This window comes from Sinocyclocheilus rhinocerous, unplaced genomic scaffold (assembly GCF_001515625.1).
Source record: "Sinocyclocheilus rhinocerous isolate Xijiao unplaced genomic scaffold, SAMN03320098_v1.1 scaffold677, whole genome shotgun sequence".
In the NCBI taxonomy this organism is placed as follows: Eukaryota; Metazoa; Chordata; class Actinopteri; order Cypriniformes; family Cyprinidae; genus Sinocyclocheilus; species Sinocyclocheilus rhinocerous.
Genome location: NW_015633185.1, coordinates 287,776 through 300,415, shown reverse-complemented (window position 1 = coordinate 300,415; position 12,640 = coordinate 287,776). Strand labels below are relative to the sequence as shown.

The following is a 12,640-nucleotide window of genomic DNA, read 5'->3' as shown; positions in this document are numbered from 1 at the left end:
GAAAGGAAAAATTGAAATCGCATCATATGACCCCTTTAAGCCTTGTGCAACGTAAAGGGCATATATATATATTAATGTCTATCTTAGTTAAGGGTGTACTCACACTAATGATTTGCAGCTTTACTCGCAAACTAACGTACATTTCCTGTTCATCAATAAGGTAAGAACTAGAGCCATTATAAACCTAAATATACTTGATTGAGTTAAATTTATTGAAAAGTGTAGTGTAGTGTAGTAGTAGTAGCCTAATAGAATATGTTTGCGGTCGTAATGATGACAGTAGCGCACACAAAATAGGATCTGCTCCGTGCTCCGGCGCGGTTAGCGCTCACACTGCATGCGTACCGCGCCCGAGCCCAACCGAACCGTGCCCTGGATCCACCTCTTCCAACCGGGCCAGGGCCGGCTAAACAAACCTCTTCCAACCGGGCTTTGGGGGTCAAACGCGCTCGGGCGCGGTTCAAAACGCCTAGTGTGAGTACACCCTTAGTTTGGGCTCAAAACATAACAGCTGCAAAGAGTTTAATTGGCAAAAAAAATGAATGTCTACGGAGCGAGAACGAGGTGTGGCGGTGAGGACCCGGGAGAGAGGGGTTACATTGGTGCCGTGACCCGGATGGGAGTGAGGTTTAGGGGGGTGAGTGTAACGGAGGCCAGCGAGTAGGTGCTGTGCAAGGTAAACCTCACTCCCCTGATCTCAAGAGACGCACTAGCGACTGATGCTAGTGGCTGTAGCCATTTAGCCTCCTTGTTAGTGCGTCCGCCTTCCATGCCGGAGACCCGGGTTCGAGACCCACTCGGAGCGAGAACGAGGTGCGGCGGAGGGGACCCGGGAGAGAGGGGTTACACAAACATGTTACGTTTAGTGTATAAATGTACAAAAAAAGAAGAACAGAAATTATCTTGATCAAAATAATATTATCTTAGGTGAAAAAGCAGAGGCAAAAAAATAAGGACTTCTCATGTGTGTGTGCGCGGCCCTGGACGAATCTTTTTAATTAAGAGGGATACTTTCCTGTTGTACCCGTCTTAATGCATTAAGCCAAATTAAGTGTTTTAAAATGTCCCGAACAGAATGAGGACTGTGCAAAGTAGTCTGTCTATTTGTCTGTGTAAAGTTTTCCTCTAGGTGATCCAGACCCTCTCAGACTAGACCAGTGGATGCTCAACGTGAAACGGCTCAAGATGGCGACGACCGGCTCCGCCCACTTTGGGCTTCAAAAAAGCTCTTCAGAATTCAACGGGTGACGTCACGGACACTACGTCCATGTTTTTTTTACAGTCTATGGTTGTACCACATTCAGTCAGGCATATTAACATTAAACGGCACGCATTTTTTCCTGATCAGACGCTTGCTATTAGAAGTCATTGTTTTTTATCCGATCTGCATGATTGTTGGACAAGTTCTTTCATCTGTGTCCAGCTTGTACATATTAACTATACTCTCTCACTGTCTGGAATCTCAAACACATTCCTACTTTGGTCAGGCTTTCGGCAGGGCAGCCGCAGCAGCAAGAGCAAGGGTCATTAATATTCAATAGTACGTGCTGACCTTACCTGGTGACTTTTCAAGAGCGTCCAATCACGCAACTTAGTTAATATTCATTAGACGTCCCTTCACCCTAGTAGGATTCGTAAACTCGCGCTCTGGACTCAGGTTGAAATCAATCCAGCTGCGTGCTTGCACGAGACCATATCAGCTCTACACACACAGCACCCACAACATGGTAAGAAAAAAAACATATAAAAATCTTTTTACTTTTATTATTCTTATCGTACGTGGATTAACAACCACTTTGTGCATAACTCTCAAACTTGCAAATAAATGCATTACATTGCCACAAACGAAATGCCTCAAATATATTGGAAATGGCTGGGCAGGTATGGTGTTATTTTTATTTTCACATTAATTTTTTTTTTATCTTACGTTTTATTGTCTATTATACGATTTCCATTAACTTGAACTAACCATTTTTAGACAATCGAGTAAAGGACTTTTCGCCGATTCATTGTTTTGCCATATAACCCTGTTCGTGTAGATTTTAAAAGCATATTCTATTGTGCGCATGTTGTCATTAACATATTTCACACTGTTAATCTTTTTAATAGAGCAATCATGGTTTTACGGTCTGTTCGTGCAGCAGCATTAGTTCAGCAGATTAGACTGTTGCTAAGAGACCTGTTGATGTCAGTCAGCTTTATCAGTGTTGGAGCTTCATTATGACTGACGTGTTTTGCATCATTTGCACAGGCATTCTGACACAATATACTGATGGTTCAGTCTGGGACAATAGTGTTTGGATAGTACAAAAAGAAAATGCTGACACAAATCAACTTAATTTCCCTTTCATTCAATTAAAAGTGCACAAAATGTATTACAAAGTTTTGCACAAGCCTATATAAAAAGTCTATATTTTCAGGTCAGTTACCTTTTTATAAATGTATATTTTAATGTCTTATTGTAACAAGTGTTTAAAGCCCATGTGATCTTTGCTGAAAGGGCAAAAGGGAAGAGTTAAGTAGTTTAGGAATTTCATTACTCCAACCACCACAGGAATATGGTGGAAGCTCTTAAAAAAAAAATACAAGTCATCATTGTTTCCATATGGGGTTCACAACAACCAATCACAGTGCTTTTTTTCCGAAACATCCCCCTTGGAATGGTTGTTTAAGAGTGTGAGTGTTTGCAAAACTGTTCAAATGTGTCTGTTCTATTAACAAATAATGATTATATCTAAGTATGTTCAATATAATTATTATAATAATAGTTTAATTAATATATATATGCTTGAAAGTTTGTGAACCCTTTACAATTGTCTATATTTCTGCATAAATATGCAAATATTTATTGATATGCTGGAATGCAGTGTTTTCTTTCTCCAAACATAACGCTGCTCATTTAAACCAAAAAATTCTATTTTGGTCTCATCTGTCAACAAAACATTTCTCCAGTATTCCTCTGGCCTGTCCACATGATCTTTAGCAAGCTGCAGACAGGCAGCAATGTTCTTTTTGGAGATCAGTGGCTTTCTCCTTTCAACTTTCACCCTCAAATTAACAGCTAATCATAGAGATTCACATACTTTTGCTCCGCACAGAAATGTAACACTGGGTCATTTTTCTCAATAAATAAATGACAAAGAAAATATTTTTGTCTCATTTGTTTGGTTGGGTTCTCTATGTCTACTTTCAGGATTTTTGTGAAAATCTGATGATGTTTTGGGTCATATTTATGCAGAAATATAGAAAATTGTAAAGGGTTCACAAACTTTCAAGCAGCATTGTATATATATACACACACAAATTATTAAAGTTATTAGAAATTATTATTAAAAATATTAGAAATTAAAGTAATAATAAGTAAGTTAATATAACTGAACACAAATTGTAAATAAAACATTTCACAATATTAGTTTTTACTGTATTTTTTTATCTGTGTGTGTACACACAGACTACATACTACATTTTACTCTCAGAGATGGCATGATTTGTAACGTTCTTACAAAGTACACAAAACCCACATACATGGAATTGTAGAATATTTTCTAACAGAACTGTTTTAAACACTCAGGCTGGGAAGATCCAGACTCTTACTATGGAGGAGAGGGAGCACCTTCTGCCCATGATGAGAAATGCTCAGTGGGTGGAGGTGGTGGGGAGGGATGCCATTTACAAAGAGTTCCTCTTCAAAGACTTCAACCAGGTAATAACTTCTTTAAAACTGACAAGAGAGACTAAGGCTATAAAACTATTTATAGTTATATACTTCAAAATGCATATACATGTGGCTTGCATCACACTTTTATGTACTGTGTATGCACAATGCTAGGACATGCTCTTTCCCCTTTAGGCTTTTGGGTTCATGTCCAGAGTAGCACTACAGGCTGAGAAAATGGATCATCACCCTGAATGGTTTAACGTGTATAATAAGGTAAATAGATAATACGGCTCATCAGTGTACCATTTTGTAATACATTGGGGGCCATGGCTGTGAGTGCAGTAGTGTGCTTTTTTAAAAATATTATAAAATAAATTATTAATTGTAGAAATTATTCATATTTAATAATAAAATATATTGTAAATAATATAATTTAGAATATATATATATATATATATAGAGAGAGAGAGAGACTAATTAATATTTTTAAATATAAAAGTTTCAGAGAAGAAACAAATTACATTTTGATGATTATGAAGACAAAAATTTTCCTTTTGCACTGAATAATTGTCAATAAAACTAGGAATGTGTTTTAAAGAAGGTCAATTAATGCAGTTAATTTTGATTTCATGTTGACTGTATCCTGTCTGCCTGTTTTCTCTCTGGTAGGTTCAGATCACCCTCAGTACTCATGAATGTGGAGGACTCTCACAGCGTGACATCACCCTTGCAACCTTCATAGATCAGGCCTCTGTCCTCTGAATGGACCCTCTCACTTGACAGCTCGTCAGTCGACCTCTGTAGCCTGTAAAACTGGACCAAAAATATTGTGAAACTTCATTTACCACAGTTATCACCATATCAGTTTTGACTGTGTGTAGTCTGCCTGTTACGCCTAATATTTTCCCAAAAAGTATTAATGGAACAGTCAGGAGAAATTTCATCTTTTAAATTATTTTACATTCACAATACATGTACTACAGATCAGAGATGAGAATTGCTAGCACACTAAAGAGACCGGTCAAGCCCTATTACCTTACTGTGTTTTATGGCTTAGTCTTTTTTTAAAAAAAAAGTAAATATATGGTGCCTTTATTTTCATTTGATGTGACCCAGCGATGGCATGGTTAGTGCCTCAGTGAATTGTATTAGACTGAATATTTGCCAACTTTGGCGCTGTGAAATTTATGAATCATCTGTCAAAGCACTTGCCTACTGTTTAATCAATGATGTCACAAAAACATGTTGAGTTTAAAACATGCACAGCAGCTCTGAAGAATGGAAAAAGAACACAGAGCCTCATGTCGAACTTGTGCAAACATAAGGGCTGGCTTATACGGAATTTTACATAGAAAAATAATGGAAAAGCAGTGCAGTAAATGCAAAAACAAGTTCTATAAAACAGAGAAAAGTAAATATATTACACGACCAGCATATTTATTTCAAGACAAGGTTTATTGATTTATATAGGAACAACAAAAACATTACAGGACAAAATTGAAATGGACTGCATGACGTGGTAAAGGCCTAGTCCCTGATGTAGCTAGTGTTAACCTAATAGCACACACCCTGACGTCTGTGGAAGGCATTTAGGTGAATGCGGTTAGTTTTGTGCTTCATACAACCATAACCGTAGAGGTCATGTCATGCTTCAAAAATTCAGATCAAGGTGCCTCATTTTCAGTAGTTACAGTAATTACAGATTATTGCATAAAGACATTAAAATGCTTCATTTAGGCAAGAAGGGTAACTGTTAGAAGACAAATATCCACGTCTACGTCCTAGCCTAAGGCATGTTACAGTTCTTGAGACTACACTGTAATACGGTGTTATCATACAAAAGAACACCGTCCTACCTCCTACTTGAAGTACCCCAAAAAGAGGTTAAAAAAAGTACATGGAAATTACTGAATAATAATAAAAAAAAAAACATTGAAATATGAGACGTTATATTAGTTTAAAATGTAAAAACACACACAGTGGTCACAAATATTATGAGTGCTTAAGGGATTACATTGCTGACAAGATCTGGTGTGATGTTTCCATGGTAACATGTCATCATCATGATCCTCATATCACAGACTTCATGCACAAATTAATTTCCCTTCTTGCTGTTCCAGGTCTTTTTTAAGATTTTTAAAAGTAGAACTGTTAAATTGAACGTCATGTTTTTAGAAAGCTGCAAAAGACAGAAGCTCAACGCATCTGTCAAGCACGTTTTCATAGAAAAATAATAAAAAGGTAGTGCAGTGAATGCAAAAACAAGTTCTGAGTGAACGGCCCCTTATTCAGTAAAACAGTGAATAGTAAATCTATTGCTGACCAGCATATTTATTTCAAGACAAATTTTATTGATTTATATATGAACAACAAAAACACAGGACAAAATTGAAATGGATTGCATGATGTGGCAAAGGCCTAGTCCCTGAGGCTGATGTAGCTACTGTGTTAACCTAATAGCACACACCCTGACGTCTGTGGAAAGCATTTAGGTGAATGCGGTTAGTTTTGTGCTTCATACAACCATAACCGTAGAGGTCATGTCATGCTTCAAAAATTCAGATCAAGGTGCCTCATTTTCAGTAGTTACAGTAATTACAGATTATTGCATAAAGACATTAAAATGCTTCATTTAGGCAAGAAGGGTAACTGTTAGAAGACAAATATCCACGTCTACGTCCTAGCCTAAGGCATGTTACAGTTCTTGAGACTACACTGTAATACGGTGTTATCATACAAAAGAACACCGTCCTACCTCCTACTTGAAGTACCCCAAAAAGAGGTTAAAAAAAGTACATGGAAATTACTGAATAATAATAAAAAAAAAAACATTGAAATATGAGACGTTATATTAGTTTAAAATGTAAAAACACACACAGTGGTCACAAATATTATGAGTGCTTAAGGGATTACATTGCTGACAAGATCTGGTGTGATGTTTCCATGGTAACATGTCATCATCATGATCCTCATATCACAGACTTCATGCACAAATTAATTTCCCTTCTTGCTGTTCCAGGCCTTAGCTATCATTCAGTTGAGTTAAGCTGGAACAAAGATCCCAATCAAATACAACACACAAAAGAAAGACTCACGAATCAAGGGAGTCTTTGACTCTCTGAAAACAGTTGTCAGCGAGTACCATAACCTGGAGCATGACATTGACTGATGATCAAAATGCCCAATTACATGACATTTCTCAGGATTTAGACAAAAGGGAAACAATGAGTAAGTGTACAATTATTTGAACTATTAGATATGAGGTAGATAGGATGAAATGTGAAAATTGAAAACCCAAATGGATGGGAATTTGAACCTGGAAATATGGTTGAACTTCACAACCTGGTGGGTGGATTTGTTAAGTTTTGCCCTGATATCACTTTCCACAGGTAATTTAAAACCAGAGAGATATTTTCTCTTAAATAAGATGAATGTTTTGAGACTGGATTATCAAATATATCCTAGTTATGGGGAATTTAAAAGAAATAAATAAAACTAAACATTTGCAATACAGGTTCACCTGAGCAGTACTACCATCCGAAAACGGTCTGCTATGTTTTCAAGTTTCTACTGAGAAGGAGATATAGCGAATATATAAAATCCTAACTCCATGATTTATCCATGTTGATAGTATTATGGATATTGGTCTAATCTGCATTATTTAATTCCTGGGAAGTGTCAAAACAGTCTGTCAATAACATGTCAAATGTAAAGTCATTGTGACAACATTATGCCCTGGCATCCTGAGGTTTAAGTGGCACACTTCCAAAGAATATAGTGGAAATGTGATCAAATACATATGGTGTGCACTGGTCCTAAAAATAAGAAATTGACCAAATGAAACAAGGAAAACTGCACTCACTGGTCACCAAAATTAAATGAATATGTCCCAGACCCTTCAAAGACTCTCATAGATACTTGTGCACCTGTCTCTGTAGTCTTATAGACAGGATACTGTCGCTCCTTAGTCACAAATCCCAAAATATCAGGTGACTATGGCTTATACATAAAATAGTTAGTTGTAAATAGTTGACTGAATGAAGTAAATGGATTAGATGATTACAGTGAACATCCCTTTAGCCAGCTAAGGGTGGAGACCCCGACAGTCAATCTCAGTGCGCTTTAGAGTTGCCATTCATGTGGTTCTTATGGTTTTTGTGGTGCTTGCTCTGTATCTTGGGCACCTCAGTGCTATAGAGGCAGTCCAAAAAGCCCTGTGAGACCTCAGTCACCATCGTTCGGTCAGGAATGGATTGGGCCATGCCATAGATTGCTCCCTACAACATAAAGGGGGAAAGTTAATTCAGGGTTATTTATTCATTATGGTTTATCAGATGAGATTATACATGTACAAATAGACTGAAGTGGACTCGAGTGCCAAGTGAGGATTTTACTCATCTGCATTCATACGGACAATGATTATTTTGTCTGAAAATATGACCATATAAATCTCAAAATGTGAAGTTCAACCGAGACATACCAAAGCAGCCGTACCTTTTAGTTTTTTTAATGACAATTCTAGACAGAATTTGGTTAGACAAAAATCAGTTTAAATGCATATATCTTTTAGAAGTTAATTTTGTCAACATGTAGAAATACAACAGTATGGGGTAAGATTTTTATGAAATTAATACATTTTTCAAGTATGAAAATATTAAACTGATCAAAAGTGACAGTAAAGACCTTTATATTTGAACTTTCTATTCATGAAAGTATCCTAAAAAATGATCTGTTTCCACCAAAATATGAAGCAGCACATTTTTTATTACATTGATAATACAAAGAAATGTTTGTTGAGCACCAAATCAGCATGTTAGAATGACTTCTGAAGAATCATATGACACTGAAGACTGGAGTAATGGCTGCTGACAATTCAGCTTTTCCATCACAGGAATAAATTACATTTTAAAATATAATAAAACAGTTATTTTAAATTGTAATAATATTTCTCAAAATTACCATCATTTACTGTATTTTTGATCAAATAAAAAGGAAACGCACCATCCCCGTGGTCTTCTCTTTAGGATTCTTCATGATGATGGCTACTTCTCTCTTCACATCACTGATGAACTGCTCAGCTACACCAGGCTGTGTGTGTAGCATTGTGACACAAATATGGATGCTGAAAGAAAGAGAACAACAAAAAGCCACAAACAATGAGGAACCACTTTTCTGACGAAAATTGATGCACTGAGGCCTTTACATAAAAACAATAATAAATAATGATCTATGTGTATTTTTCCTAACCTGACTAACTTTCATTCTGTTTTAGGGATATTACATTAGTTTGCATAAACTGCACATTTCACATTGAACACATTTTGTTTTTAACCATACCTGGATGGGAACTGCAGAGTGTTGAGATTCCAGCCCTTTGAAGTCAGTGCATTTGATAAGCGAAAGATATCAAAAACATCAGAGCCTAGAGCCACCACAGACACTTCTGGATCCCCGAATACAAACACCCCATCTATTTTGCGGATTCTGTGGGAAGAGAGTTTTTTTTTTTTTTTAAGATATTGTTTCTGTGTACAGGGCCTTTCCTGGCATGTAAATGTTACTTGTCATGCAAATTTACATTTACCACAGTTGATATACATTCAAAGCAACACCTTGCCTGTGTCCTTCATGTATTATACTACAAATGGTATTAATACTGACCCTGCTTTGATTTTGCGGGCTGTCCCAACGACTTTCCTGGTGGCCTCAACATATCCATTCTCACCCATGTGCATCATAGTAGCCCAACAGGCAGCAATTATGCCTCCAGGCCGAGAGCCAGCCATGGACGGAGACGCGTAAATTCCTCCCTGCCAATCAGGAGCTACGAAATACTGGTAGTGGCGAAATTTCTTGTCACTGTAGAGCACCACTGAGGAGCCTTTGGGAGCATAACCATACTGTGGGGACAAAGACACTGATTTTTTAAATTAAACCAACTTTGAATTTAACTTTAATCTTCATCATGAAGATATCGGGACAGATAACAATAAAAATAGTTGTAGTTCTGTCAGAGATCATTTGCATAAACGTTTTAATTCATGACAATAACATGTAAAAAAAAATACTACTGTTCAAAAGCTTGGGGTAAGATTTTAATGTTTTTGAAAGAAATCTCTTACACTCACCAAGGCTGCATTCATTTGATCAAAAATACAGAAAAAACAGTAATATAGTGAAATATTACTACAACTTAAAATAATTGGCTTTTATTTTAATATATTTAAAAATGTACTTTATGCAGTGATGGCAAAGCTTACTTTTCAGCAGCCATTACTCCAGTCTTCAGTGTCACATGCTCCTTCAGAAATCATTCTATTTCTAATAGGCTGTTGTTTACAGCTGAAAACAGTTGTGCTGCTTTTTATTTTTGTGGAAATGGTAATACATTTTTCAAAATAACAGCAGTGTTAAATTCTTCTTATTATTATTTTTTCAATCTTACTGATCCCAAACTCATTAACAGTATTTATTTTGTATTCATTAATTTCTCTCACTTTCAAGTTCTCACCTTATGTGTATCAGCTGAGATACTGGTCACGCCTTTGACCCGGAAATCAAAGGGATCAAGTTTGAAACCCGCCTTTTCCATAAAAATTATTAGGAACCCACCCAAGCATGCATCCACATGGAATGGGATGTTGTATTTTACTGCAAGCTAAAAGAATAAAAAAAACAACATTTAATTATATTTAAGAAAGAATACACTACAGATTAATTTATACCACAATACAAAAGCATTGAATTACATGCCCATCTGAATAAGCAAATGTTACCTTCGCCACTTCCACTACAGGGTCCATAATTCCATGGGGGAACTGAGGAGCTGAACACACCAGCATTGCTGTGTTTCTAGAGATGGCCCTCCTCATTGCCTATGACCAAAAAAAAGCGGACATTAAAATTAGGTGAACATCATGCTGGTCAATATTCACAAAAATGTGCCTGTCTGCTGTGGACAAACCAGACAGCAGTACCTTCACATCCACTTTCATGGTCTTCTTGTCCAGAGGTATGTGAATGAGCTTCATCCCAAAATAATGTGCTGCTTTGTCAAACGCTGCATGGACACTCACTGGTGCAATACTAGCGCATAGACAAAACAAAAAATTACACAATGGGATTGAATAAAACAACTGCCTTTAAGGTGCACTAATGAGCACCAATTCTGTCCAAGTAAAATAAAACTCAGTAAAAACTGAGTGCATTTTTAAATATAATGTTGCAGTGTTTATACTTCCTAAGTAAATTAATAGCCAACCGTAGCAAACCACTTATTTGTTTAAATTGTTTACAGTGTGGGTTGACAGCTACTGTTAATTGACCTAAACAGAATTAGAGTATTATGACTGCAGAGGCTGAATGTTTTGACTAGACTGAGATAGTACATACATCTCTGGGTGTTTAATGCCACGTTCATGAGCCATGTCTCTGTATGCCTTGCATGCCATCAGGATGCTTTCTGTTCCACCTGAAGTAACCTTTTCATGAAAGGAACACACAAAAAATTTTTTTTTGTTTTGAGTGAACAGCATTATAATGACTTGATATGAAGAAACTTGATATTATACAATACGGTTTCAGATTGTTAAACAATGGACTGATAAATGAGCAAATGGATTGCTTAGGATTAGCTGGAACGACTCTCAAATTGTCCCAAACATGCTGTTCAAAAACTGTCTAGATGAATGAAGCACCAAAGTCAAGCCGCTTTTCCAGGGTATCTGCAGGATTTTTAAAATCATATTAAAGACTTTTTTTTTTTAAGACCTGCACAAATAAAATTAAGATCATATAAGTGGGGTAGGGCCACTTGTCAAAAAAGCATGATTTACAGTTCAGTTAGAGGTTTTCACACAATCAAAAAGTTTTATAAAATGATAAACTTCACATTCCTTTAAACCATTTTTAAGAAAAGGGATAAGTCAAAAGCATCAATTATTACATAAATTTAAACAATTATTACTAATCAATTATATTAATTTAATAACTTGTATATCTTAGTGGCTTAATCGTTTAGATCTTTGATCCACTGGTTCACATCTACAACTGAGTGTTTGCTGTGTAAAAGTATGGGCTGATTTTCGCTGTGGTCTGAACAAAAACAGAATGGATTATTGAAAAATGCAAATTGATTCTCTGCCAGCAGGTGGCGCTTTTGGAGCGGCAGAATATGCAGAGGGCATAGAAAAGAATTACCCCTTTTAAAATAATCACATTTTATTGCTTTGTAGCCTGAAAAGACGGACGGACACAGTATTAGTTTTATCCAGCCGCATTTACTTATAACATCCAAGTGAAAGATATAACACCAACATGTCAGAAAACAATAAAAAAAAAAACAATCACTGAGTTGGATAAAGGATCACACCCCTAGTTTTACTGTAGGAATGCTGTTTGGATGGTGAGCTGTACTGGATTTTAGCCAGACATATCGTTTGGTGTTGAGGCCAAATAATTCAATTTGTCTCATCTGCCTCAGAATCTTCAAGGTGTGTTTTGGCAAAGCTCAGTCGTGACTGCATGTGGATTACTTGAGGAGTGGCTTTTTTCTTGCAACCCTCCCATACAAGCCACATTTGTGGAGAATTTGTGATATTGTTGTCACATGCACACAATGACCACTCTTTGTCATAAAATCCTGCAACTACTTCAGAGTTGCTGTAGGCCTCTTCGTAGCCTTCCTGACCAGATAAAGCCTTTGACATTTTTTTGTATCCGTCTCCTGACTTGTGCCTGTCCACAACTTTATCCCGGAGATCTTTTGCCACCCATAGTTGATTGTTTGCTTCAGTTGCACTACCAAGGACTGAAATGCTTCAGGAAAGCTCTTTTCATGCTGAGCTAATCAAAATGACCACATCTTGAAAGTCAAATGGCTTTTTGTGCCATTGAGAAGGTGATTAGCTACACCTGATTGAGTTTACAAGTCATTTTTAGGAGGGGGTGATCCTTTTTCCAACTCAGTGATTCTGTTTTTTT

General features: G+C 36.7%; 2 protein-coding genes across 3 annotated transcripts in view; one reads left to right on the top strand and one right to left on the bottom strand.

The window, feature by feature from the left end:
* Positions 1 to 1,610: 1,610 nt before the first annotated feature.
* On the top strand, positions 1,611 to 7,527 carry LOC107743500 (pterin-4-alpha-carbinolamine dehydratase-like). The gene is made up of 5 exons (XM_016556726.1): positions 1,611 to 1,727; positions 3,572 to 3,703; positions 3,851 to 3,931; positions 4,328 to 5,778; positions 6,678 to 7,527. The coding sequence occupies exons 1-4, from the start codon at positions 1,725 to 1,727 to the stop codon at positions 4,418 to 4,420; spliced, it is 309 nt and encodes a 102-aa protein (XP_016412212.1). The 5' UTR covers positions 1,611 to 1,724; the 3' UTR covers positions 4,421 to 5,778; positions 6,678 to 7,527.
* LOC107743499 (sphingosine-1-phosphate lyase 1) overlaps positions 6,911 to 12,640 on the bottom strand; it is a 22,404-nt gene continuing 16,674 nt past the window's right edge. For both annotated transcript variants that reach the window (XM_016556724.1, XM_016556725.1), the window contains 8 exons: positions 11,051 to 11,139; positions 10,636 to 10,744; positions 10,435 to 10,533; positions 10,170 to 10,316; positions 9,320 to 9,558; positions 8,996 to 9,142; positions 8,660 to 8,780; positions 6,911 to 7,935 (listed from right to left, as the gene is read on the bottom strand). In XM_016556724.1, coding sequence (XP_016412210.1) covers positions 7,771 to 7,935; positions 8,660 to 8,780; positions 8,996 to 9,142; positions 9,320 to 9,558; positions 10,170 to 10,316; positions 10,435 to 10,533; positions 10,636 to 10,744; positions 11,051 to 11,139 — 1,116 coding nt within the window. In that variant the 3' untranslated portion in view covers positions 6,911 to 7,770. The remainder of the gene's footprint in view (positions 7,936 to 8,659; positions 8,781 to 8,995; positions 9,143 to 9,319; positions 9,559 to 10,169; positions 10,317 to 10,434; positions 10,534 to 10,635; positions 10,745 to 11,050; positions 11,140 to 12,640) is intronic.